The sequence below is a fragment of the Stenella coeruleoalba genome (genome assembly GCF_951394435.1).
Source record: "Stenella coeruleoalba genome assembly, chromosome: 16".
NCBI classification, from domain to species: Eukaryota; Metazoa; Chordata; class Mammalia; order Artiodactyla; family Delphinidae; genus Stenella; species Stenella coeruleoalba.
This window is the reverse complement of record NC_137162.1, coordinates 34,457,896-34,483,220: the sequence shown is the minus strand read 5'-3', so window position 1 is coordinate 34,483,220 and position 25,325 is coordinate 34,457,896. Positions and strand designations below refer to the sequence as shown.

The 25,325-nt window shown below is 36.9% G+C and overlaps 1 protein-coding gene across 3 annotated transcripts in view; it reads left to right on the top strand.

Moving 5' to 3' along the window:
- BTAF1 (B-TFIID TATA-box binding protein associated factor 1) overlaps positions 1 to 25,325 on the top strand; it is a 95,489-nt gene that overhangs the window by 48,960 nt on the left and 21,204 nt on the right. For all 3 annotated transcript variants that reach the window (XR_013824243.1, XM_079899906.1, XM_079899907.1), the window contains 11 exons: positions 6,840 to 6,944; positions 8,055 to 8,204; positions 8,525 to 8,667; positions 8,933 to 9,107; positions 10,447 to 10,650; positions 15,898 to 16,324; positions 17,289 to 17,479; positions 19,184 to 19,337; positions 19,756 to 19,865; positions 21,250 to 21,451; positions 22,840 to 22,988. Coding sequence is in view for 2 of the 3 variants with exons in the window: in XM_079899906.1 (XP_079756032.1) it covers positions 6,840 to 6,944; positions 8,055 to 8,204; positions 8,525 to 8,667; positions 8,933 to 9,107; positions 10,447 to 10,650; positions 15,898 to 16,324; positions 17,289 to 17,479; positions 19,184 to 19,337; positions 19,756 to 19,865; positions 21,250 to 21,451; positions 22,840 to 22,988 (2,010 nt within the window). In the remaining variant the exon portion in view is untranslated. The remainder of the gene's footprint in view (positions 1 to 6,839; positions 6,945 to 8,054; positions 8,205 to 8,524; positions 8,668 to 8,932; positions 9,108 to 10,446; positions 10,651 to 15,897; positions 16,325 to 17,288; positions 17,480 to 19,183; positions 19,338 to 19,755; positions 19,866 to 21,249; positions 21,452 to 22,839; positions 22,989 to 25,325) is intronic.

Genomic DNA, 25,325 nt, shown 5'->3' with positions numbered 1-25,325 from the left:
ACCCAAAGAAAGTTTAGTATTAGTTGTTTTTTGTTTGTTTGTTTTTTTATACTGCAGGTTCTTATTATTCATCAACTTTATACACATCAGTGTATACATGTCAATCCCAATCGCCCAATTCAGCACACCACCATCCTCACCCCACCGTGGTTTTCACCCCTTGGTGTCCATACGTCTGTTCTCTACATGTGTGTCTCAACTTCTGCCCTGCAAACCGGTTCATCTGTACCATTTTTCTAGGTTCCACATACATGCGTTAATATACGATATTTGTTTTTCTCTTTCTGACTTACTTCATTCTGTATGACAGTCTCTAGATCCATCCACGTCTCAACAAATGACTCGATTTCGTTCCTTTTTATGGCTGAGTAATTCCATTGTATATATGTACCACAACTTCTTTATCCATTCGTCTGTCGATGGGCATTTAGGTTGCTTCTATGACCTGGCTATTGTAAATAGTGCTGCAGTGAACATTGGGCTGCATGTGTCTTTTTGAATTATGGTTTTCTCTGGGTATATGCCCAGTAGTGGGATTGCTGGATCATATGGTAATTCTATTTTTAATTTTTTAAGGAACCTCCATACTGTTCTCCATAGTGGCTGTATCAATTTACATTCCCACCAACAGTGCAAGAAGGTTCCCTTTTCTCCACACCCTCTCCAGCGTTTGTTGTTTGTAGATTTTCTGATGATGCCCATTCTAACTGGTGTGAGGTGATACCTCATTGTAGTTTTGATTTGCATTTCTCTAATAATTAGTGATGTTGAGCAGCTTTTCATGTGCTTCTTGGCCACCTGTATGCCTTCTTTGGAGAAATGTCTATTTAGGTCTTATGCCCTTTTTTGGATTGGGTTGTTTGTTTCTTTAATATTGAGCTGCATAAGCTATTTATATATTTTGGAGATTAATCCTTTGTCCATTGATTCATTTGCAAATATTTTCTCCCATTCTGAGGGTTGTCTTTTCATCTTGTTTATAGTTTCCTTGGCTGTGCAAAATCTTTTATGTTTCATTAGGTCCCATTTGTTTATTTTTGTTTTTACTTCCATTATTCTAGGAGGTGGAACAAAAAAGATCTTGCTTGATTTATGTCAAAGAATGTTCTTCCTATGTTTTCCTCTAAGAGTTTTATAGTGTCCGGTCTTACATTTAGGTCTGGAATCCATTTTGAGTTTCTTTTTGTGTGTGGTGTTAGGGAGTGTTCTAATTTCATTCTTTTACATGTAGCTGTCCAGTTTTCCCAGCACCACTTATTGAAGAAACTGTCTTTTCTCCGTTGTATATCCTTGCCTCCTTTGTCATACATTAGTTGACCATAGGTGGGTGGGTTTATCTCTGGGCTTTCTATCTTGTTCCATTGATCTGTGTTTCAGTTTTTGTGCCAGTACCATATTGTCTTGATTACTGTAGCTTTGTAGTATAGTCTGAAGTCACAGAGTCAGATTCCTACAGCTCCATTTTTTTGTTTGTTTTTTGTTGTTGTGTTTTTTTTGTGGTATGTGGGCCTCTCACTGTTGTGGCCTCTCCCGTTGCGGAGCACAGGCTCCGGGCGTGCAGGCTCAGCGGCTATGGCTCACGGGCCTAGCCACTCCGCGGCATGTGGGATCTTCCCGGACTGGGGCACAAACCCGTGTCCCCTGCATCAGCAGGCAGACTCTCAACCACTGCGCCACCAGTGAAGCCCTCCAGCTCCGTTTTTTTCCCTAAAGACTGCTTTGGCTATGCAGGGTCTTTTGTGTCTCCATACAGATTTTAAGGTAATTTGTTCTAGTTCCATAAAAAATGCCATTGGTAATTTGATAGGGATTGCATTGAATCTGTAGACTGCTTTGGGTAGTAGAGTCATCTTCACAATATTGATTCTTTTTCTTGTAGTGGTAAATGGGAGTGTTTCCTTAATTTCTCTTTCAGATTTTTCATCATTAATGTATAGGAATGCAAGAAATTTCTATGCATTAATTTTGTATCCTGCAGCTTTACCAAATTCATTGATTAGCTCTAGTAGTTTTCTGGTGGCATTTTTAGGGTTCTCTCTATATAGTATCATTTCATCTGCAAACAGTGACAGTTTTACTTCTTCTTTTCCAATTTGTATTTCTTTTTCTTCTCTGATTGCCATGGCTAGGACTTCCAAAACTATGTTGAATAATAGTGGTGAGAATGGACATCCTTGTCTAGTTCCTTATCTTAGAGGAAATGCTTTCAGTTTTTCACCATTGAGAATGATGTTTGCTGTGGGTTTGTCATATATGGCCTTTATTATGTTGAGGTAGGTTCCCTCTATGCCCAGTTTCTGGAGAGTTTTTATCATAATTGGGTGTTGAATTTTGTCAAAAGCTTTTTCTGCATCTATTGAGATGATGATATGGTTTTTCTTCTTCAATTTGTTAATATGGTGTATCACATTGATTGATTTGAGTATATTGAAGAATCCTTGCATCCCTGGCATAAATTGCACTTGATCGTGGTGTATGATCCTTTTAATGTGTTGTTGGATTCTGTTTGCTAGTATTTTGTTGTGTAATTTTGCATCTATATTCATCAGTGATATTGGTCTGTAATTTTCTTTTTTTGTAGTATCTTTGTCTGGTTTTGGTATCAGGTTGATGGTGGCCTCATAGAATGAGTTTGGGAGTGTTCCTTCCTCTGCAATTTTTTGGAAGAGTTTGAGAGGGATGGATGTTAGCTCTTCTCTAAATGTTTGATAGAATTCACCTGTGAAGCCATCTGGTCCTGACCTTTTGTTTGTTGGAAGATTTTTAATCAGTTTCAATTTCATTAATTGTGATCGGTCTGTTCATGTTTTCTGTTTCTTCCTGGTTCAGTCTCCAAAGGTTATGCCTTTCTAAGAATTTGTCCATTTCTTCCAGGTTGTCCGTTTTATTGGCATAGAGTTGCTTGTAGTAGTCTCTTAGGATGCTTTGTATTTCTGCAGTGTCTGTTGTAACTTCTTTTTCATTTCTAATTTTATTGATTTGAGTCCTCTCCCTCTTTTTCTTGATGAGTCTGGTTAATGGTTTATCAATTTTGTTTATCTTTTCAAAGAACCAGCTTTTAGTTTTATTGATCTTTGCTATTGTTTTCTTTGTTTCTACTTCATTTATTTCTGCTCTGATCTTTATGATTTCTTTGCTTCTGCTAACTTTGGGTTTTGTTTGTTCTTCTTTCTCTAGCTCCTTTAGTTGTAAGGTTAGATTGTTTACTTGAGATTTTTCTTGTTTCTTGAGGTAGGCTTGTATAGCTATAAACTTCCCTCTTACAACTGAATTTGCTGTATCCAGAGGTTTTGGATCATCGTGTTTTCATTGTCATTTGTCTCTAGGTATTTTTTGATTTCCTCTTTGATTTCTTCAGTCACCTCTTGGTTATTTAGTAACGTATTGTTTAGCCCTCACGTGTTTGTGTTTTTTACGTTTTTTCCCCTGTAATTTATTTCTAATCTCATAGTGTTGTGGCCAGAAAAGATGTTTGATATGATTTCAGTTTTCTGAAATTTACTGAGGCTTGATTTGTGACCCAAGATGTGATCTATCCTGGAGAATGCTCCATGCGCACTTGAGAAGAAAGTGTAATCTGCTGTTTTTGGATGGAATGTCCTGTAAATATCAATTAAATCTATCTGGTCTATTGTGTCATTTAAAGCTTATGTTTCCTTATTTATTTTCATTTTGGATGATCTGTCCATTGGTGTAAGTGAGGTGTTAAAGTCCCCCACTATTATTGTGTTACTGTCGATTTCGTCTTTTAGAGCTGTTAGCAGTTGCCTTATGTATTGAGGTGCTCCTGTATTGGGTGCATATATATTTATAATTGTTATATCTTCTTCTTGGATTGATCCCTTGATCATTATGTGTCATTCCTTGTCTCTTGTAACATTCTTTATTTTAAAGTCTATTTTATCTGATATGAGTATAGCTACTCCAGCTTTCTTTTGATTTTCATTTGCATGGAATATCTTTTTCCATCCCCTCACTTTCAGTCTGTATGTGTCCTTAGTTCTGAAGTGGGGCTCTTGTAGACAGCATATATATGAGTCTTGTTTTTGTATCCATTCAGCAAGCCTGTGTCTTTTGGTTGGAGCATTTAATCCATTCACGTTTAAGGTAATTATTGATGTGTATGTTCCTATGACCATTTTATTAATTGTTTTGGGTTTGTTTTTGTAGGTTTTTTTCTTTTGTGTTTCCCACTTAGAGAAGTTCCTTTATCATTTGTTGTGGAGCTGGTTTGGTGGTGCTGAATTTTCTTAGCTTTTGCTTGTCTGTAAAGCTTTTGATTTCTCCATCAAATCTGAATGAGATCCTTGCTGGGTAGAGTAATCTTGGTTGTAGGTTCTTCCCTTTCATCACTTTAAGTATATCATGCTACTCCCTTCTGGCTTGTAGAGTTTCTGCTGAGAAATCAGCTGTTAACCTTATGGGAGTTTCCTTGTATGTTATTTGTCGTTCTTCCCTTGCTGCTTTCAGTTATTTTTCTTTGTCTTTAATTTTTGCCAATTTGATTACTATGTGTCTCGGCGTGTTTCTCCTTGGGTTTATCCTATATGGGACTCTCTATGCTTCCTGGACTTCGGTGGCTGTTTCCTTTCCCATGTTAGGGAAGTTTTCGACTATAATCTCTTCAAATATTTTCTCAGGTTCTTTCTCTCTCTCTTCTCCTTCTGGGACCCCTATAATGCGAATATTGTTGCGTTTAATGTTGTCCCAGAGGTCTCTTAGGCTGTCTTCATTTCTTTTCATTCTTTTTTCTTCAGTCTGTTCCGTATCAGTGAATTCCACCATTCTGTCTTCCAGGTCACTTATCCGTCCTTCTGCCTGTTGATTCCTTCTAGTGTAGTTTTCATTTCAGTTATTGTATTGTTCATCTCTGTTCATTTGTTCTTTAATTCTTCTAGGTCTTTATTAAACATTTCTTGCATCTTCTCGATCTTTGCCTCCATTCTTTTTCTGAGGTCCTGCATCATCTTCACTATCATTATTCTGAATTCTTTCTCCAGAACGTTGCCTATCTCCACTTCATTTAGTTGTTTTTCTGGGGTTTTATCTTGTTCCTTCATCTGGTATATAGCCCTCTGCCTTTTCATCTTGTCTATCTTTCTGTGAATGTGGTTTCTGTTCCACAGGCTATAGGATTGTAGCTCTTCTTGCTTCTGCTGTCTGCCCTCTGGCAGATGAGGCTATGTAAGAGCCTTGATGGGAGGGACTGGTGGTGGGTAGAGCTGACTGTTGCTCTGGTGGGCAGAGCTCAGTAAAACTTTAATCCCCTTGACTGTTGATGGGTGGGGCTGGGTTCCCTCCCTCTTGGTTGTTTGGCCTAAGGCAACCCAACACTGGAGCCTACCTGGGCTCTTTGGTGGGGCTAATGACAGACTCTGGGAGGGCTCATGCCCAGGAGTACTTCCTAGAACTTCTGCTGGCAGTGTCCTTGTCCCCATGGTGAGCCACAGCCAACCCCCGCCTCTGCAGGAGACCCTCCAACACTAGCAGGTAGGTCTAGATCAGTCTCCCCTGGGGTCACTGCTCCTTCCCCTGGATCCCGATGCGCACACTACTTTGTGTGTGTCCTCCAAGAGTGGAGTCTCTGTTTCCCCCAGTCCTGTCGAAGTCCTGCAATCAGTTCCCACTAGCCTTCAAAGTCTGATTCTCTAGGAATTCCTCCTCCTGTTGCTGGACCCCCAGGTTGGGAAGCCTGATGTGGGGCTCAGAACCTTCACTCCAGTGGCTGGACTTCTGTGGTATAAGTGTTCTCCAGTCTGTGAGTCACCCACCCAGCAGTTATGGGATTTGATTTTACTGTGATTGCACCCTTCCTACCATCTCATTGTGGCTTCTCCTTTGTCTTTGGATGTGGGGTATCTTTTTTGGTGAGTTCCAGTGTCTTCCTGTCGATGATTGTCCAGCAGCTAGTTGTGATTCTGGTGTTCTCACAAGAGGGAGTGAGAGCACATCCTTCTACTCCGCCATCTTGGTTCCTCCTCTGTGTATAGTTTCACCAGATTTTCAAAGGGTCCCTAACCCAAAATAGATTAAAAACATTGGCCTTGGGGCTTCCCTGGTGGTGCAGTGGTTGGGAATACGCCTGCCAGTGCAGGGGACACAGGTTTGTGCCCGGTCCGGGAAGATCCCACATGCCGCGGAGCGGCTAGGCCCGTGAGCCACAACTGCTGAGCCTGCGCATCTGGAGCTTGTGCTCCACATCGGGAGAGGTCGCGGCAGTGAGGGACCTGCACACCGCGATGAAGAGTGGCCCCCGCTCGCCGCAACTGGAGAAAGCCCTTACACAGAAACGAAGACCCAACACAGCCAAAAATAAATACACACACAAAAAAAGAACAGTTTACTTAATTTTGTAGTGAACTCAAAGTTGAATTTTCTAGGTTAGATATCATCTTACAGTTCATTACTTGCATTAATGGTGACCACATAGAACTTAAACTGTTTATTTAGCACAGCAGCAGTAATCTGATCATTTGTCAAATTTCCCTGACTGAGCAGTGATATATAATGTAACCAAAGAGTTGTTGCTGGTTAGAGCTTGCTCCCGTATAGAGGATGATTTCAATTTATTAGAAGCACAATTTAGTGTTGTTAATCATAATCAGACTTTCTCCAGCTTCCTAGCGATTGTGTGCCATTTAACTTCTCCAAACCATTGGAATAATAAATGCGGTATTGTTGCTCCAGAATCTTGTCAAAATTTATCACCAGTTGAACATTATTGATGAAGTCATACAGTCTTTTCATGGTAGTACTTCTGTTATTTGACTTACAGCTTTTTAAATAAGCTAACACCAAAGAATTATATGCTATAATTTTGATTTTGTTTTTGTTTTTAGAACTCTTCATCTTGGCTTATACCTATCCTTCCTGATATGCTTCGACACATTTTTCAGTTTTGTGTTTTAGAAAGCAGCCAGGAAATTCTGGACCTCATTCACAAGGTATATGGTGAATATATCTGTACTCCTTTCCCAGTATCTTGGTAGATGTAAAAAAATTTTCATAACTCTGTACTGTTGTTGATTGGGGATTTTAAGAAATTAGAAATCATCCAAGAGATTTGAATAGTCTGGAGATCTGCAAAATGAGACAAGGAAATAGGCTTCTTATGGAATATAGTAAAGTCCTGGTTAGCCCTGCTGCTTGTGTGACCTACCTGGCAAACGTTTTAAGCGCTTTCTTTGTAGCCTCAATACAGAAAATAAAATGAAGGAAAGGCTGCTTTTCTCCATCCCTCATTTTGCTGTTTATCAGCATGCTTATTGATCCTGCAGAGTATCTTTGGGATTTATTGGTCATATATAGAGTCTGATTGTCATAGTTTAGACTTGTACTTTTTTATTACTTAGCAAAATTGGTCATATGTGTTGGAACCTTTAAAGAATAGACATTTGATGTATTTAATAATATTTATGGGAGGAAATGGCACTGTTGTACCTTTAAAACCTGTTAAGTTAGTCTTGAATCGCTGACCTCTGAGGTGGCTCATTGTTAACAGCCTTGGGTTAACATTGGTATTATTTCTACATGCTGGCCCTAGCCCATTTAATGCTAGGCATCAAAAAAGGTGCTTTATTGAGTAAGATCATGAATCAAGACTTATACTTTTCTTAATTTATACTAGGATATTACTACCTCTGAATTTAGCAGAGGTTATTTATAGGAGCTATTATATATTGAAGCGGTGTTGAATATAGGACTGCATATTGAGCTTTATGATACATACAAAGGATTTCAGAGACTTACTGAGATTTTGATAACTTATTTTTATGGGTATCTTTTTTTTAAGTGATTTTCATAAAATACTGAGGAAAATACTTTGTACTCCTTTTTTAAAAAACTTTCTCGTGTATTACTTTTTTTTAGTTTATGAACCTACCTACCCAAAAACAGTATTTAAAAATAAGCCTCTATATTGAATTTTAAAATTAATCTCTGTGCTATTTCCTACTTTTTTTTTTTTTTGATTCAGTATCCCTAAAAGTAAGTGTTAGGTTTTTTTAGGCCTTGCTAGAAAAATTTCACTTTCTTGTTCCCTTTTCATTCTGCAGGTTTGGATGGAATTGTTGAGCAAGGCTTCAGTTCAGTATGTGGTAGCAGCTGCTTGTCCATGGATGGGTGCTTGGCTTTGCTTAATGATGCAGCCTTCTCATTTACCTATTGATTTAAACATGCTGCTGGAAGTAAAAGCTAGAGCCAAGGTAAGTGTAGAGGGACATAATGTATTTGTATGTTCAACTCATAGTTATTATTATTTTTTTCAACTCATAATTATTAATACAGTAACCATGTAAGAAATCTGTATTGCTTTATTATAAGCATGATACCATTATTGTAACATACGGAAAAATTATATCATTAGAACCTTGACAAAATGCATAGCAATTTTTATCCATTAAAATTTTGTGAAAAGAACTGTATTTTACTGGGATTATAACAAATGAGAGTGTTTTTGATGTTGTCTATTAAATTTTAATGGTTAATCTTTAATTATTGTTTTCTTCCCCCTTATTCCCTCTAGGAAAAAACAGGTGGTAAGGTGCGTCAAGGCCAAAGCCAGAGTAAAGAAGTACTTCAGGAGTACATTGCAGGTGCAGACACCATCATGGAAGACCCTGCCACCAGGGATTTTGTTGTTATGCGGGCTAGAATGATGGCAGCCAAGTAAGTATACATAAACTCAAAAGTCATTTAACCAAAAGATTCCTCTGATGTGTCTGTCAGTCTTTCCTCCATCACACTAGTTACAGAGTAGGAAAAAAATTAAAGCATAAGAAAAAGTTTCTAATTTTTTTGAAGTTTTAAAAGTAAGATTTATATATTTTTATGAAGATAAGATAGGAGTTATGTCTTCCTTGGGAAAAGTTATAGCTTCAATAGGGGAAACTTCAAGCAATTCTATAGTAACTTCTTTTTTTCTCCCTCTTAGGTTGTTAGGAGCACTTTGTTGTTGTATTTGTGATCCAGGTGTAAATGTGGTAACCCAAGAAATTAAACCAGCTGAATCCCTTGGCCAGTTACTACTCTTCCATTTGAACTCCAAATCTGCCTTACAGAGAATTAGTGTAGCTTTGGTAATCTGTGAATGGGCTGCTTTACAGAAGGTAAGATTTTGCCCAAAAATAAATGAAGACAATTTAAACCAGTTTCCTTAGCTGTTAGGATTATTTTCATTATATTTTACAAACAGAAAAGTGAAAATTTTCTCTGTATAAAGATCCAACATTTATAGAAAAGTATTCAAATTATATTGCAATATTGTTTCTCATTTGCCTTTAACCCTAGATTTTTTTCTTAGAACCCCCAGTCTTGTACTTGAGAACTACAAAAGATAAGAGGCTTTGAGTGATAGAAATCCATTTTTATGACTAGTAGCAAGGGCAGATTTTTGGTCACAGGAAGAATAAAATCTCCACATTTAAACCCAAATCTTTATGTTTCCAAATAAGCCATTCCCTTACAGCCCCTTTAATTTTTAACTTCTAGTAAGACGTATGATTTTGTGTAAGACTTGCTTCTGTAAATCAGAGAAACTTCCTGCTGGCTTTGTTTATTCCATTGACTGGAATTCTGGAAATTTAACTGTCTGCACTTGCTGTGAGAGCTGCTTGTTACTGCCTCTTAGCAGTTTGTCAGAGCTGTGTCTAAAAGTAATTGAGCCATGCTCTATTGCAACTGAAACCCCAGCTTTGCCTCTGGAAAGAAGCAAGGCTCATCTGTTTTTAGGCAGGACTCGGTGTGCTGGAGAGGCAGTGATGCTGTGTTTTTGTGCCTCTCAGACTCAGCAGCAAGTGTTGACAGTTCGGTTTCTGGACCCTCACAGAGCTTCTCTGGACTTACTCTGTGAAGCCCAGGCTGATCACCCAGATCCCACAGAACCCCTCATGGCTCACCACTGAGGTCATTCCCCCTCTGGTTGGGGCAGGCAACAACCAGAGAGAGTGGGAAGGGTTAGTTAAATTTGGGGGCAGGTAAGTAGCCTTTAAATTATATATCCATTTCTACAGTATGGCATGTGAAGCTATGGGTTCAACTGTTAAGAAATCTAATGAGTTTTTAAATAACATTTTTAGTGCATGCTAAGTGTTCTTTTCTGACTGATTTCTTTTTACAGTTGTATATTTTAAAATCTGTGGTATATAATATATATGTAAACTTGGAATAAATTCAGAATAAAGTAAGAGTAATTAAGTGGAAAGTTTAATGGAATTGTAATAGTTCCATGTGCATGTGCTATAGTCATTCATATTAAAATTTTAGAGTAGTTTGGGTGTGATACCTTTTCTCTGTGCAACTAATAACTATGTTGTTCTGGGAGATAAGAGAATATAGGTTCAAAATCAATAGAAATTTAGACTTGGTAGTTTGCAAGTGAAGATTTATGTATTTCTGGAATTATGTTTACATATTTGCCCTGAATATTTGTTGTCTGTTATATTTTAGGAGTGTAGAGCTGTTACCCTAGCTGTGCAGCCACGTTTACTTGATATCCTTTCAGAACATTTATATTATGATGAAATTGCCGTTCCATTTACACGAATGCAGAATGAGTGTAAACAGCTTATTTCATCATTAGCTGATGCACATATTGAAGTTGGTAATAGAGTAAACAACAATGTTTTTACAATTGATCAAGCTAATGACCTGGTGAGTAAAGAAGTAACCTTAATTTTAGAGCATGAAATAAGGATAAGAACTTTGTCATGTCATGTTTACCACAAAAACACTAATTTGTTGAATCTGTTTATGGCTTGGTAGCCTGTCATCACTACCCTTTAGAAAGGTTATTTCATTGTATTGACTTTTCTTGAAATAAGAGAATGGGGAAGGGATTTTTTTTTTTATCTCAGCTTTGACAAACCAATATACCTTTATTAGAAAAAACTGTTACATTTTTGTCACTTCTCAGTTTTGCTTAAGACTGGCAGATGGCAGAGTACAGAAAAAATTGATTCTCTAAGTTCTTGAGTACTTCTCCTCCCTTTTGCCAACTTACAATGAAAATATTCAAACATAAGAGAATTACACAATGAAGTCTCATATACTTACCAACTAGATTACACAGTTAACATTTTACTAAATTTGCTTTATCACATATATATGCAACTCTCTACCCCTCTATTCAACCATTAATCCTTCTTAATTTTTGGTGCATTTTTAAGTAAGTTACAGACAGATATCAGTACACTTAAACTAAAGTTCAGTTTTTATGTTTTTTTCTCTTTTTTTATGTCATTAACTAAAATTGAGTTTTTATGTTTTTTTGTTCTTCTTTGAGGTAAAACTTATGTACTATGAATTGTACAAATCTCCAATGGAACATATGATAAATTTTAACAGAAGCAAATACCTATGAAACCCAAACCTCTATCAAGATACAGACAGTGCCATAACACTTCCCAGTCAATCCCCTGCCCTCAAATAACCATTGTTCTGGTTTTTCCTTCACCATAGACTACTTTTGCCTGTTCTAGAATTTCATATACATGGAATCATACACTCTGTGCTGTTTGGTGTAAGGATCTTTTTCAGCATGATGTTTTGTAAAATACATGTTGTTATATGTATCACTAATTCATTCTTTTTATTGCTGAGTTTTCTTTCATTGTATAAATATACCACAATTAGTGTAAGCCCTTCTCTGCTTGATGAACATTTGGGCTACTCCAAGTTCTTAGCTCAGAGCTGCTATAAACATTTTTGTACAAGTTTTTTAAAGACATATTTTCATTTCTCTTGGGTAAATACATAGGAGTGGAATTGCTGGGTCATAGGGTGAGGTGTTTATTTAGTTTTATAAAAAATTGCACTTCTCCCAAAGTGGCTGTATCATTTTACCTTCTAATCAGCAATATATGAGAGTTCTGGTTGCTCTACATCATCACCAACATTTGATGATGGTCACTCCTTGTAATTTTTGCCTTTCTGGTGGTTGTGTGATAGTGTCATTGTGGTTTTAACTTGTGTTTCCTTGATGACTAGTATGTTTAACACTTTTTTATGTCTTATTGGCCATTTGTTCATCTTCCTTTCTGAAATGTCTGTTTAAATCTTTTGTCTGTTTTTAATTAGGTTGTCTTTTTATTATTGAGTTGTAGGAGTTCTTTATATATCCTGGATACCAATCCTTTGTCAGATAGATGCTTTCCGAATATTTTCTCCCACTGTGTGGCTTGCCTTTTCATTTTGTTAATGGTGTCTTTGGATGAGCAGATATTTTTAAGTTTGATGAAGTCTAGTTTATCAGTTGTTTTCTTTTATGGTTATTGTGTTCTGTGACCTAAGGTACCTTTTCTTATCTCCAAGTGGTGAAGTTATTCACACACATTTTCTTATAAAGCATTGTAGTTTTAGTTTTTGTTCAGTCATCCATATTTATGTTTATATATAGTGTGAAGTAGAGATTGTGTTTTGTTTTTCATATAGATACCTAATTTTTCTATCATCATTTATTGAAAAGATTTTTCTTTGGCCATGGAATTTCTTTGACACCTTTGTCAAAAATTAATTGAAATGTAAGTGTGTGTCTGTATATGGGCTCTATTTGTTCAGTCTATTTGTCTGTTATGCTAGCACCAGTGTCTTGATTACTGTATCTTTGTACTTAGTAAGTCTTTGAGGTTAGGTGGTGTAAATGAGTTCTTCCTTTTATGAGTTAAAGAACCAGAAACTCAGCTGCTTCACTTGTGTTGATTGCTGTGAAAGAGCGTGCTTCATTTCTTATCCCCCTTTCTTATTGAAAAAATAATATAGATGAAATTTTTTTTGTTCTCACCTGTGAAAAAAAGCTAAAATTGCTTCAATTTTTTTTCTGAGTTTTTCTGATTGTTGTTTTTCTATAATTTCTCCTTTTTGCTTCCCCTCCCCCATATTTTGCCTTCCTGGAATAAAACCTCAAATTTTCTTTAAGGTCTGGGTTCCCTTCTTACTGTTTCTGACATTTCTTTCTAAAGCTATTACATGGACTCTTAAAGCTTTTCTTATTCAAACCTCTCACTCCCCAATGAAACTCCTATTCTGTTTCATCAGCTTCCTTAGTCCAGTGGTTTTGACCTGGGATATCAGAGTCTCTAGAAGAGCATATTTGAGGGAAGAGCAATTTTAAAAGATTAGTCTTGGCCTTGGCTAAAAGCCACTGCTATTTGTAACTTTCTTTGCATCCCTATTTTATTCTTACCTGCAAAATATAGGCGTTTCCTGAAGGACTTCCTTTGTCTGTCACCATTCTCACAATTTAGTTCTTAACCATGTACTGTGCTATCTTCTCTTGATCTTTTATGTTCTTCAATTAGGCATTTTTGCTTGGATATCTCACTATCATTTCAAACTTAACCAAAATTGGGATTTATTTTTTAACAGAAAATAGCCCTTTTTAAGCACAGTCTCAAATCTTGTTAACATTTCCTTTCAGAAAGTTTCATATGTTTATCCTTTCTCTGTTTCCATCACCACAGCCCAGTCAAAGGCCTTAGTACTTTATGACTAGGTCCTGACTCATCTCTAAGGCTCCAGGCAGTCTCTGGTTCATTCCATCCTGCATGCTGTGCCACACTAATAAAATTCTTAGTGCCACTCCGAACACATCCCTCCCCTACTTAAAAACATGATTTTCTTTTTCCTTGATTTTAGTTTTTTTCTTACTTTCAACACCTTCTCTAAATTCCCCATCTCTTTTCTCCTCATTATTCTCAAACTTCCTCCACTTAAGCCTAGTTATTCTCTTGCAGAAGTACACCACCCTCACCCACTTTCTTTGCTTCACTCATTCTCACTTTGGTGTCTGAGCTCCTCTTTCCTTTGCCAGAAATTCCCTACCCTCCAGCCTCTGCTCATCCCAAGTTCATGTCTTGACATTCCTTCATCGCCTTGTGCTCAGGCCGTGGTAAGCTGTTGTCAGTTCCTTGGACAGTGCCTCACTTTGCACTCCCTACCTCACTCTGTTTGCCAAGATGTCCCCATAACTCCAGACTTATCCATTGTTTAAGAACCTAGCATAAGTGTTAACTGCCTCTGGCAAGCCTTCTCTACTTTTGTCTCCTCTAAGAAGAGTTAAGCTATCCTTGTGCTACCACAGCAACTTGCACTTACCTTAGTTTCATGTTACATTGTCTTGTTTACTTATGTATCTGTCTCCCACATTATTCTCAACATTTTTTGAGTGTATGAAGACATTGATACTCATCTCTTAGTATTACTCATTAAATATTTGTTGAGTGAATGAATTTGGGGTAATTGGAAAGCTTTTCCTAAATTGCCTAGAATCATTGAAAATTGACAGAAGCATAGTGTATTTAGGACAATGTTTTTAAACTTTTAGTAATGAAACCTGTTTCAAATGATCTTATGCAAAGCTTGAACACATAAAATAGACAAAGCAAAGTGGAAAGTATAAGCTAGAAGTGGTATGTGATCATGTTCCTTTGTAGAGAACAGATCAAGATGAAGCAGATACAGCTCAATTTAAAGTCTTTGGTATTTTATAATGATAAAAGAAGATCTTATTTGTGTGCCTATTTTGCTTTTTATAATAGAGGTTGGCATTATCAATCTTGTCCATAAGGGAATTGATTATTTCTAAGTCTGAAAAATTGGGTTCTCCATTAAAAAAAAAGGTAGGTTCTTTAATGTTACAGGCTTTTCTGACCAACATTGATCAGATTGGATTTATGGAGCCTCTTTATGATTGCAGTTACCTGTCAAACAAGAAGACTATTTTTGTTATGTAATCCATCACACAGTCTTTAAATGGTAATTTTAAAAATGTGTGCACAGAAACTTGTACATAAATGTTCATAGCAACATTATTCGTAATAGCTAAAAGGTGGAACCAACCCATCCAGTCATCAACTAATGAATGGAAAAATGCAACTGATATATCCATATAGTGTAATATTATTTGGCAAAAAAAGGAATGAAGTAATTATACATGATACAACATCAGTGAACCTTGGAAGAATTATGCTAAATGAAAGAATCTAGTCACAAAAGATTACACATTATATTAGTCCATCTATATGAAATGTCCAGAATAGGCAAATCTATCAAGATAGAAAGTAGATAAGTGGTTACATGGGGGTGATGAAAATGTTCTAAAATTGTGGTGATGGTTGTACAACTCTGAATATAATAAAAACCATTGAATTGTACACTTTAAATGAGTGTATTGTATGTGAATTATATCTCATAAAGTTGTTTTAAGAAGATGTATTGAACAGTCTTTTAACGGGACTTGTAAAGTAGTCTGATGCCACAGTCTTACAGCTTTAAGCAGCTCTTGGTAATTAAATAATTAATGACTATTGTACCGTCCTCTCTTAACTGTTGGTTTATATTTGCTTACAGCGTTCTCATTTCACCAAAGTACTATGTGGGTATTGTGTGTGATTTTTCACTCAAACTTATTAGATATAATAAGTCTCTCAAGAAACTGTCTTTCTTAAACAATATAATACTAATGTTAAATTAAGTCAGATTAAAATAAAGTTTAGGGCTTCCCTGGTGGCGCAGTGGTTGAGAGTCCACCTGCCGATGCAGGGGATGTGGGTTCGTGCCCCGGTCCGGGAGGATCCCACATGTCGCGGAGCGGCTGGGCCTGTGAGCCATGGCCGCTGAGCCTGCGCATCCGGAGCCTGTGCTCCGCAACGGGAGAGGCCGCAACGGGAGAGGCCACAACAGTGAGAGGCCCGCGTACCACAAAAAAATAAATAAATAAAAAATAAAATAAAGTTTACTTGGAAGGTTTTAGACATTTATTTAGTTTACTGAATAGTAAAATAGTACTAGATATCATGGAACTTAAAATTGAAACAGAAAGTTTGTTGTCTGCCCTTTAGGAGTTTACAGGCTATTTGGGGTTGATGTCCTTAATGATTTTTGATTTCTCTTTTTTAATAGGTCACTGCTGTTTTTAATGAAGTCACATCATCTTTCGATTTAAATCCTCAAGTGTTACAGCAGTTAGATAGTAAACGACAGCAGGTCCAAATGACAGTTACAGAGACCAACCAGGAGTGGCAAGTGTTGCAGTTGAGAGTGCATACTTTTGCTGCATGTGCAGTTGTAAGCTTGCAGCAACTTCCGGAGAAATTAAATCCTATTATAAAACCATTAATGGAGACAATTAAAAAAGAAGAGAATACTCTAGTGCAGAACTACGCGGCTCAGTGCATAGCCAAACTACTACAGCAGTGCACAAGAAGGACGCCCTGTCCCAATTCAAAAATTATTAAAAATCTCTGTAGCTCACTTTGTGTGGACCCATATCTAACTCCTTCTGTCACGTGTCCAGTACCAACACAAAGTGGCCAGGAAAATTCTAAAGGTATATATCTAAAGTTTTATTTGGGGTAGAGAAAGAATTAACCATTTAAATTTGTTTATAGTCACTTACAGGTATAATTTAAGCACAAATCCAGTTTATGGTGGAGCTTTTTCCCATTTTGAGAGAATTTGCACATATTGCTAATAAAATCACAACCTCTTAACTTAAATAAGTTATTCATAAAAGACCTGATATATAAAATGACTAAATTCTATGAGACAGGTGTTAACCCTTAACTTCTCTTTCAAGACCATAATTATAGGGTTTACTGTTAACAGAGCTAGAAAACTTAATTATATCCAGTGGTGAATAAAAGTTCTTCCTGTAAAATTCTGGTTTCTCTAATTTAGTACATGTCTTATGAGATAAGTGAGCTCTGTTACCTTTAGCAAATAATGCTTAAACAGCTTTTCTATTTTCATCCAGAAAATTTATATGGAAAGTAACTGCTCTTTGTAGGCTAATCTCAAGGACCAATGTTTCTTCACATACCTTAGTCCTAAATTCCCCCCATCCCTGTCCCTGAGAGCTATGTGAGGCAGCAATATTTTGCAGTGGTTGGTGTTTCTGAATTCATGGTAACTATGGACTTTTTTTTTTTTTAAAGAAAACTTACTTGCATTGTTTTTTAATGTTTCTTTTTATGCCTGGAAACATTCATTTTTAAAGAATTAATGTACTTTTAACTGAAGGTACATTCATTCTTGCATGTAATATTTCTTGTTGTTAATATGATGCTGCAAATCTGGTTGTATTAAGTATGGTCCTATGCAAATATTAAAACATTCAATGTTATAAATTACTGATTTTTGTTACCATTTCATTGTCTAAAGAAAATATCATTGGCCTATAAAAATTGAGGCTTAAAAGACAATTTTAAAATGTGTTGTATCTCTTTTGGAGCAGGAAACATTTGATCACCTATATTATGCTTTAAAAGTTATTTAACTTTTTTCCTTAATAGGATCCAACTCCGAAAAAGATGGAATGCATCATACTGTCACCAAGCACAGGGGTATAATTACACTCTATAGGCATCAAAAAGCTGCTTTTGCTATCACAAGTAGGCGAGGTCCTACCCCCAAAGCAGTAAAAGCTCAAATAGCAGATCTTCCTGCAGGAGGTGGTGGAAATATCCTTGTTGAACTTGATGAGGTAAATAGTTTTTTTCTTTGAATACTCTGATTTTAAAACAAGTATCTTACAGATTGAGAGCTAAATTGTCATATCAGCTTCTAGAATTGTTATTTTAATATTTTTAAGTGAAAGAACTGGGGCTAATAACTTTTTGGAGTACTGCAGCAACAGGGTCCAGAAAAACGGAAAACTTCTTCAAATTTCTCATGCCTCTTATTATTTTTACCAGCTTAACTTGATGATTATCTTCCTAGGCAAGAAACCTTCTCAGTAGTGGGTACATAAGTCATTCTTGAATATAAACTAATTCCTATAACAGTGACTACAGAGATGTTAAGTAATAGTGAAAGCTAACTTTTCTCAGTCCTATCAATGTCAGGAATTGCTGTTGATATTCAGAGGATAAGTTTATACATGTCAAAGTTTTACCTATCTGACTTTTAGTCAACTTGGAATTTATTAACTATGTGATGTGAGGTAGGAATCTAAATTTATTTGCCCACATGGACAGCCAGTTTATCCCACCGTTGAATCTTTTCCTCCCTGGTTTATAATGGCACCTCTGTTTTATGTCATGCTTTGTATATATAAGGATCTCCTTGGGCTCTCTATTCTGTTTCATTGGTCTACTTATTCTACAGTACAGTCTTCTTTAAAGATGATTTTAAAAAGTGTTTGGTTTTGGAAAATCTTACAGTCACATTGTTAACAATGGAATGAATGCTCTAGGTAGCTCTTTTGGTTGCAAGACATAGGAACTTAACCTGAGTTCAGCAATAAACTATCAATGCTAAAAGACATGTGTTTAATATATTTCTATAAAGTATAGGCCTATTTTAAGTTTCTTTTTTTAAACCAAAATCTTAGCTTATTGTGTATATTTCTTTTAAAATATTCTGTGAATGAAGGTTTTTTCACTATCTATATTCTTCCCATAATTTTAATCAAAAATTTACTGTGGTTTTAATATTTATACTTACATGGTTTACATAGTTCCTTCATTTAAAAATATATATGTATCTTTCTGGGGGGACAGTTTCTTTTCTATTTAATTATTATTAAATTACTGGGCTTCCCTGGTGGCGCAGTGGTTGAGAGTCCGCCTGCCAATGCAGGGGACACGCGTTCGTGCCCCGGTCCAGAAGGATCTCGCATGCCGCGGAGCGGCTGGGGCTGTGGGCCATGGCCGCTGAGCCTGCACGTCCGGAGCCTGTGCTCCACAACAGGAGAGGCCACAACAGTGAGAGGCCCGCATACCGCAAAAAAAAAAAAAAAAAAAAAATTACTGCTAAGTAAGAGGTTATTAATCTTGTGGTTAAATTAAATAGATGTTCATATTCTATCCCTTAAGCAAATATAAATAAGGGCCCATCATTTTATCTCCTTTTCCTCTCTCTACCTGTTTCTTTGGAGTGGAGAGAAGAAAAAAACATGTTACTTAGAACTGTCTCTAGAAACAGCACATATTTATCTATTCCTTATCTCCAACCCCCCGAAAGTATTTTACTTTGGATGTGAAAATCTAGTTTGGGATTTTATGCCCATGTAAGTTTAATTATTGAGAAATGTTTATAGTTATGGTAAATATGTCCAGTAATTGCTTAATTAGTTAATGGTAACACTGTGAATTCTTAGGTAGTGACTTTTAAATTATCTTAATAACATTTCAAATGCATTATACTTTTTTCTCAAATTTTGTTTTCAACTAACATTTAATTTTAGGCCCAGAAGCCTTACCTGGTACAACGGAGAGGAGCTGAATTTGCCTTGACAACTATAGTGAAGCATTTTGGTGGTGAAATGGCAGTGAAGTTGCCACATCTCTGGGATGCTATGGTTGGTCCATTGAGGAATACAATCGACATAAATAATTTTGGTGTGTACATATTTTTCCGAGTTGCATTTTAAACAGATTTCAGTATATATCCATTACTATGTCCTTATAAAATAACAATGCCTATACCTGTTTATCCCAGGCCAGCTGGTAAGGTTTTAAATGGAAGGTTGGTAAAAACATTTATTTTCATGTCATTTTGCATACTTTTTGCTTTTTACTTTTTCTATTACATATTTAGAAACAGATATTTGAAATGGATCATTATGTTAAACACCTTTAGTTGCTTTAGGTGTAGTACCTCAGCAGTTAAATTAAGGACATGGTATTTCATTTTACATTATAAAGCAAAATAGACTCTCCCACAGTACCTGGGGGAGTGCTAAAACTTTTTGTGGGCTCTAGATTTTAAAGAATTATTTGCAAGGTAATATGCACTTAAATCAATATGTTTTAATAGATGGAAAGTCCCTCCTGGAAAAGGGAGATGGCCCTGCCCAAGAACTGGTGAATTCTCTGCAAGTTTTTGAAACAGCAGCAGTGTCAATGGATTCTGAGCTTCATCCCTTGGTAACTAACTAATGCAAGTGTAGTTTTTTTTCCAGTAAAACAAGTAGTCTTATTAGACTTAAGGCTTGAATGAAAAGTGCAACTTTGATGTCATCCCTTATAATTGCATTTTCTTTTATATGCTATATCTAGATTCCTTCTTTCCTGACAACTCAACTCTTATGGGCTTTGAGGCAGAGCTGGGTGCATGAATGATAGAAAACCCACTCTGGGAGCTTAGAATACAGGGCAGTAGGGACAGGGCTCTGATGACGCAGAAGCCAGGTATAAACAGGAAAGAAAGCCGCATCCCTATTCATCTATACCATCTTAACAATATAGTCTAGGAAAGGAAGAGTACAGGTAATAAAACCTCTTTCCAAGATAAATGTAATGGTAGAAGGAAGTTACCTCTCAGAGATGAAACTAGTCAGTGGCAAAGATAGAACCTGGGTTTATTTTTTGACTGTTAAAATATCTCTTACCAAAAAATTGGAACAGAGGGAGGAGGAACATAGACTAGAGAATTAATTGTCTGGTTTTTCCATTGAAGAAAGTATTACTCTTTCCGTATAACTGCAATAGGAAGCTCTCTGCAGTTCATAACATTGTGAAGGGTGCTATCTCCAATTCTCTATTCACATCTAATATAAGACGGAGAATCTAGGAGAGAGTAGAGAAGAGTGAAATTTTTCTGTTTATATAGTAATAAAGCATATTCTTGTTAAATTTTGCGGATTTATCATTAGTAAAGAAGGGCAGAATCCTTTATATGCTCACCCTCCGTGATCAACAGCATGCATTCAGCTGAGCTGTAAGGCTAGTCTGTTGAGCAAGTACCTGGATCTCATGAGCATTAATCCTGGCTTCCATGCAGCAGACATTTAATAATGGGATATGTTGTGGTCTTGTGATCATATTGCCTTTGGTAAGCCAGGAAGTTAAAGTGGAAAATACCTACCAAAGTATAGTGCCCAGAACAAAATCGAGATCACTCAACCCCGTGAATAAAAAAGTATGTACCTAAAACTAAGCCATATTGGGAGGGGGCTGATGATGTGTGGTGTCATTTTCCCACCCTCAGTAGGAGATTTTTGCAAGTCCCTTTGATGTGTTCCCTGCTAATTTTGGAAACAATTGAGTGTTCCCTGATGCGTAAGAGGATAGTGAACAGGGGAGAAGTTCTGCACCTTTCTATTCTTTTTGAAAGCATTATAATAACAACTTAGATTTAAATTTTTATTGAGGATGTTTTGACAGTAATGGTTTGAGGTAATTTGAGATATTCCTGGATTTAGAGTTACTTAGAATATTGAGAACCTCTGAGTATGGGCCGTTATAGTTATATTTTGAACAGTAGATTCCCTAATGAGTGTTCTGATTATCTTAAACTTTTTGTTTTTAGTTGGTACAGCATTTGCCTCATCTTTATATGTGCCTTCAGTACCCCAGCACTGCAGTGAGGCACATGGCTGCTCGTTGTATAGGCGTCATGAGCAAAATAGGTACCATGGAAACAATGAATATTTTTTTGGAGAAGGTTCTTCCATGGCTGGGAGCAATTGATGACAATATCAAACAAGAGGGTGCAATTGAAGCACTTGCCTGTATCCTTTTTTATTTTGACAAACTATTCAGAAATTATATTCATTTTATTTAAGGATGACTAAAATAAAATTTATTCAAATGTGCACAGGGAATTCCCTGGTGGTCCAGTGGTTAGGACTCCGTGCTTTCACTGCTGAAGGCATGGGTTCGATCTCTGGTCAGGGAACTAAGATCCCGCAAGCTGCGCAGTGCAGCCAAAACAAAACAAAACAGAACAAAAACAAATACGCACATAACCTGCCTTGTTCCAAAAAGAAACCTACTTTTTTAGATTTTATTTTGAAGTGTATTTTTATTACATTGTAATACATTATAAATATATTTACATTTGATTATGAAAATATTCACACAGAAAGTCTGAAGAATTACTATTAATTTTAAGAGATCTTTTTACAGGCAAAAATTTTATGTACCTCATGAACTATTTATCTAGTAACTAATCTGTTTATTTGGTTTATAATCAATTTTTTTTAATATTAATCAGATATAGGTAGTTCTTATAAACATTATGTTCGCTTTGTTCATTACTTGGGTAGAAAATGACTAAGTATATACTAAATAACTAGAAATATACAGGCAAGCTTATTTATTTATTATTATTATCATTTTTTGTGGTACACGGGCCTCTCACTGTTGAGACCTCTCCTGTTGTGGAGCACAGGCTCTGGACGCGCAGGCTCAGCGGTCATGGCTCACGGGCCCAGCCGCTCCACGGCATGTGGGATCTTCCCGGTCCGGGGCACGAACCCGCGTCCCCTGCATCGGCAGGCACACTCTCAACCACTGTGCCACCAGGGAAGCCCTACAAGCAAGCTTTTACCAAGGGTATGGCATTCACTGACATTCTTTTCTCGAAATAACCCGAAAGATATTTCGGTATAAGAGCAAGAAAGACGGATGGAGATTAAATCAGTTAGAAACTCTGGCTCAGAAATGCTAAAGATTACAGGAGGACTGAACTCACTGGGCCTGCTATGTCCAGTTTAAGATTGTTGAGATGTTGGTGGGAAATTTGGAATTAATCTTTGACGCTGAGTTGTGCTCCCTTGCTTGCAATTGTAACTCAATTTTGGTATGGGAATTCTAGAAACTTGCAGGAATTTCTCTATGGAAAAAAGTCTTATTAATAAAGTTACCTCCAACCTTCCTCATGATGAAAATGATGAAAAACATCATTTTATCTTCTTAATCATGAGAAAGTTACATAATGTTCACAAAGGAGTAACATTGTACAAATGCTGTTATAGTTGAATCATAGACCTTGAGGGACAGTCAGTTCTTCATAATACAGGTGAGAAAATGAGGAACTGTTTTAGAAGTCATGGTCTTAGTTTGTGAAAACATCTACCTTGGAACCAGTTGGAAATGTCCTTAATAACTTACTCAGGTGTAATGGAACAACTGGATGTTGGTATTGTTCCATATATTGTCCTTTTAGTCGTGCCTGTGTTGGGAAGAATGAGTGATCAGACGGACAGTGTAAGATTCATGGCTACACAGTGCTTTGCAACACTAATTAGACTCATGCCACTTGAGGTAAGTTGAAGATACTTGGTTTATGGACTTAATGTTTTCAGTAACTTCATAGTAATTGTAACCCTTTTTAAAGAACATGTCAGGTTTAAAAAAAGATTTGAATATGTTTATGTTATAAGTGTTAAGAATTTTATGCTTTAATGGGTAATTTTTTTTTTAATACAGTGTTTTAAATAAAACTATGGTTCTGGGACTTCCCTGGCAGTCTAGTGGTTAAGACCCCACTGCAGGGGGCACGGGTTCTATTGGGGAACTAGGATCCCACATGCCACACGACACGGCCAAAAATTTAAAAAACAAACAAAAACTATGGTTCCTAAAAGAATGATAATTCATTGATGCTATTCTAGAAATAGAATTGTTCCTAAGTATCCCTGGTAACATCTATGTAAAGATTCTGTTCTGAAGTTTACGTGAAAGGTAAATTTGAAAGATGGTAATTGAAAGTGTAAAAAGCAAATGATGTCTCTGTTGGATTATGGAGAAAGCAGACTAGAAGGCTGAAGTTGGAGAATTTTGGAGTATATTCATGCTACAGAAATAATATATGTGGCCAGTGTGGGAAACAGAAGTGGCTTGAAGCAAGGGAAAAGCCAGGACCCTTCCACTTAGCCACTTATATATTTTTATGGGATTTTTGTAATTCAGGAAGTAAGTATATATGCAGTTCATCCGTGCTGTAGTATGTCAGTAGCTCCTTTTGGATGTGTTATCCTTTTGGGTGTGTTTAGAGTATTACTGGCCAATAATACTCTATTTCATGGAGACACCACATTTTGTTTATCCATTCACCAGTTGATGGACATTTGGCTTATTACCAGCTTTTGGCTATTATAAGTAATGCTGCTATGAACGTGCACTTTATGCACTTATAAAGTCTGTGTGTGGATGTATGCTTTTATTTCTTTCCTTTAATTTATTTGTTTTATTTATTTATTTTTGGCTGCGTTGGGTCTTTGTTGCTGCGCGCAGGCTTTCTTTAGTTGCGGCGAGTGAGGGGCTACTCTTCGTTGCGGTGCACGGGCTTCTTGTTGCAGTGGCTTCTCTTGTTGCAGAGGACAGGCTGTAGGCACACAGGCTTCAGTAGTTGTGGTGCACGGGCTTAGTTGCTCTGCAGCATGTGGGATCTCCCTGGTCCAGGGCTCGAACCTGTGTCCCCTGCATTGACAGGTGTATTCTTAACCACTGCGTCACGAGGGAAGCCCCAGAACATGGATTGTTAACCACTGGACCGCCAGAGAAGTCCCTGCTTTTATTTCTTTTGAGCAGATATTTAGGAGTGGAATTACTGGATCATATCATGTTTAACTTTTTAAGAAACTGCCAAACTATTTTTCCCAGAGTAACTCTACCATTTTATATTTCCACCAGCAAAATATGAGCGTAAGTTGGATGATAGCCTCTCTGAAAAAAAAAAATTGGCTATATCTGGTAAAGTTGAAGATTCCCATCCCAATGACCCATCAAATCTATGCTAGGTATATATCCTAGAGAAATTCAGAATACATCCAAGACACACCTTCAAGAATATTATTTATACCATTATTTATAGTAGTCTTAAAACCACTCAGATATTCATTATCTGTAGAGTAGGTATGTTAACTGTGGATTATTATACTGCAATAAGAATGAACAAAGTACAGATACATACGACAATTAGTGAATCCTTAACGTAAGATTGTATTTTTATGACATTCAAAAATAGGCAAAAGTACATGGGATGCATACTTAGGTGATAAAGGTATAAAGAAAGGTAAAAAAGAAATTGCCATGAAAAGTCAGTAAGATGATTACCTCTTGAGGAAAGGAGAGTGGGTTATCACTGGGGGGAGCTTACAGGACCTTGTAGGATGATGGCAGGGCTGTTTTCTTTTTTTTTTTTTTAACATCTTTATTGGGGTATAATTGCTTTACAATGGTGTGCTAGTTTCTGCCCCATAACAAAGTGAATCAGTCATACATAAACATATGTTCCCTTATGTCTTCCCTCCTGCGTCTCCCTCCCTCCCACCCTCCCTATCCCACCCCTCCAGCCTGTCACAAAGCACCGAGCCAATATCCCTGTGCCATGCGGCTGCTTCCCACTAGCTATCTACCTTACTACGTTTGTTAGTGTGTATATGCCCATGACTCTCTCTCGCCCTGTCACAGCTCACCCTTCCCCCTCCCCATAACCTCAAGTCCGTTCTCTAGGAGGTCTGCGTCTTTATTCCTGCTTTACCCCTAGGTTCTTCATGTGTTAGCATACGGTATTTGTCTTTTTCTTTCTGACTTACTTCACTCTGTATGACAGACTCTAGGTCTATCCACCTCATTACAAATAGCTCAATTTCGTTT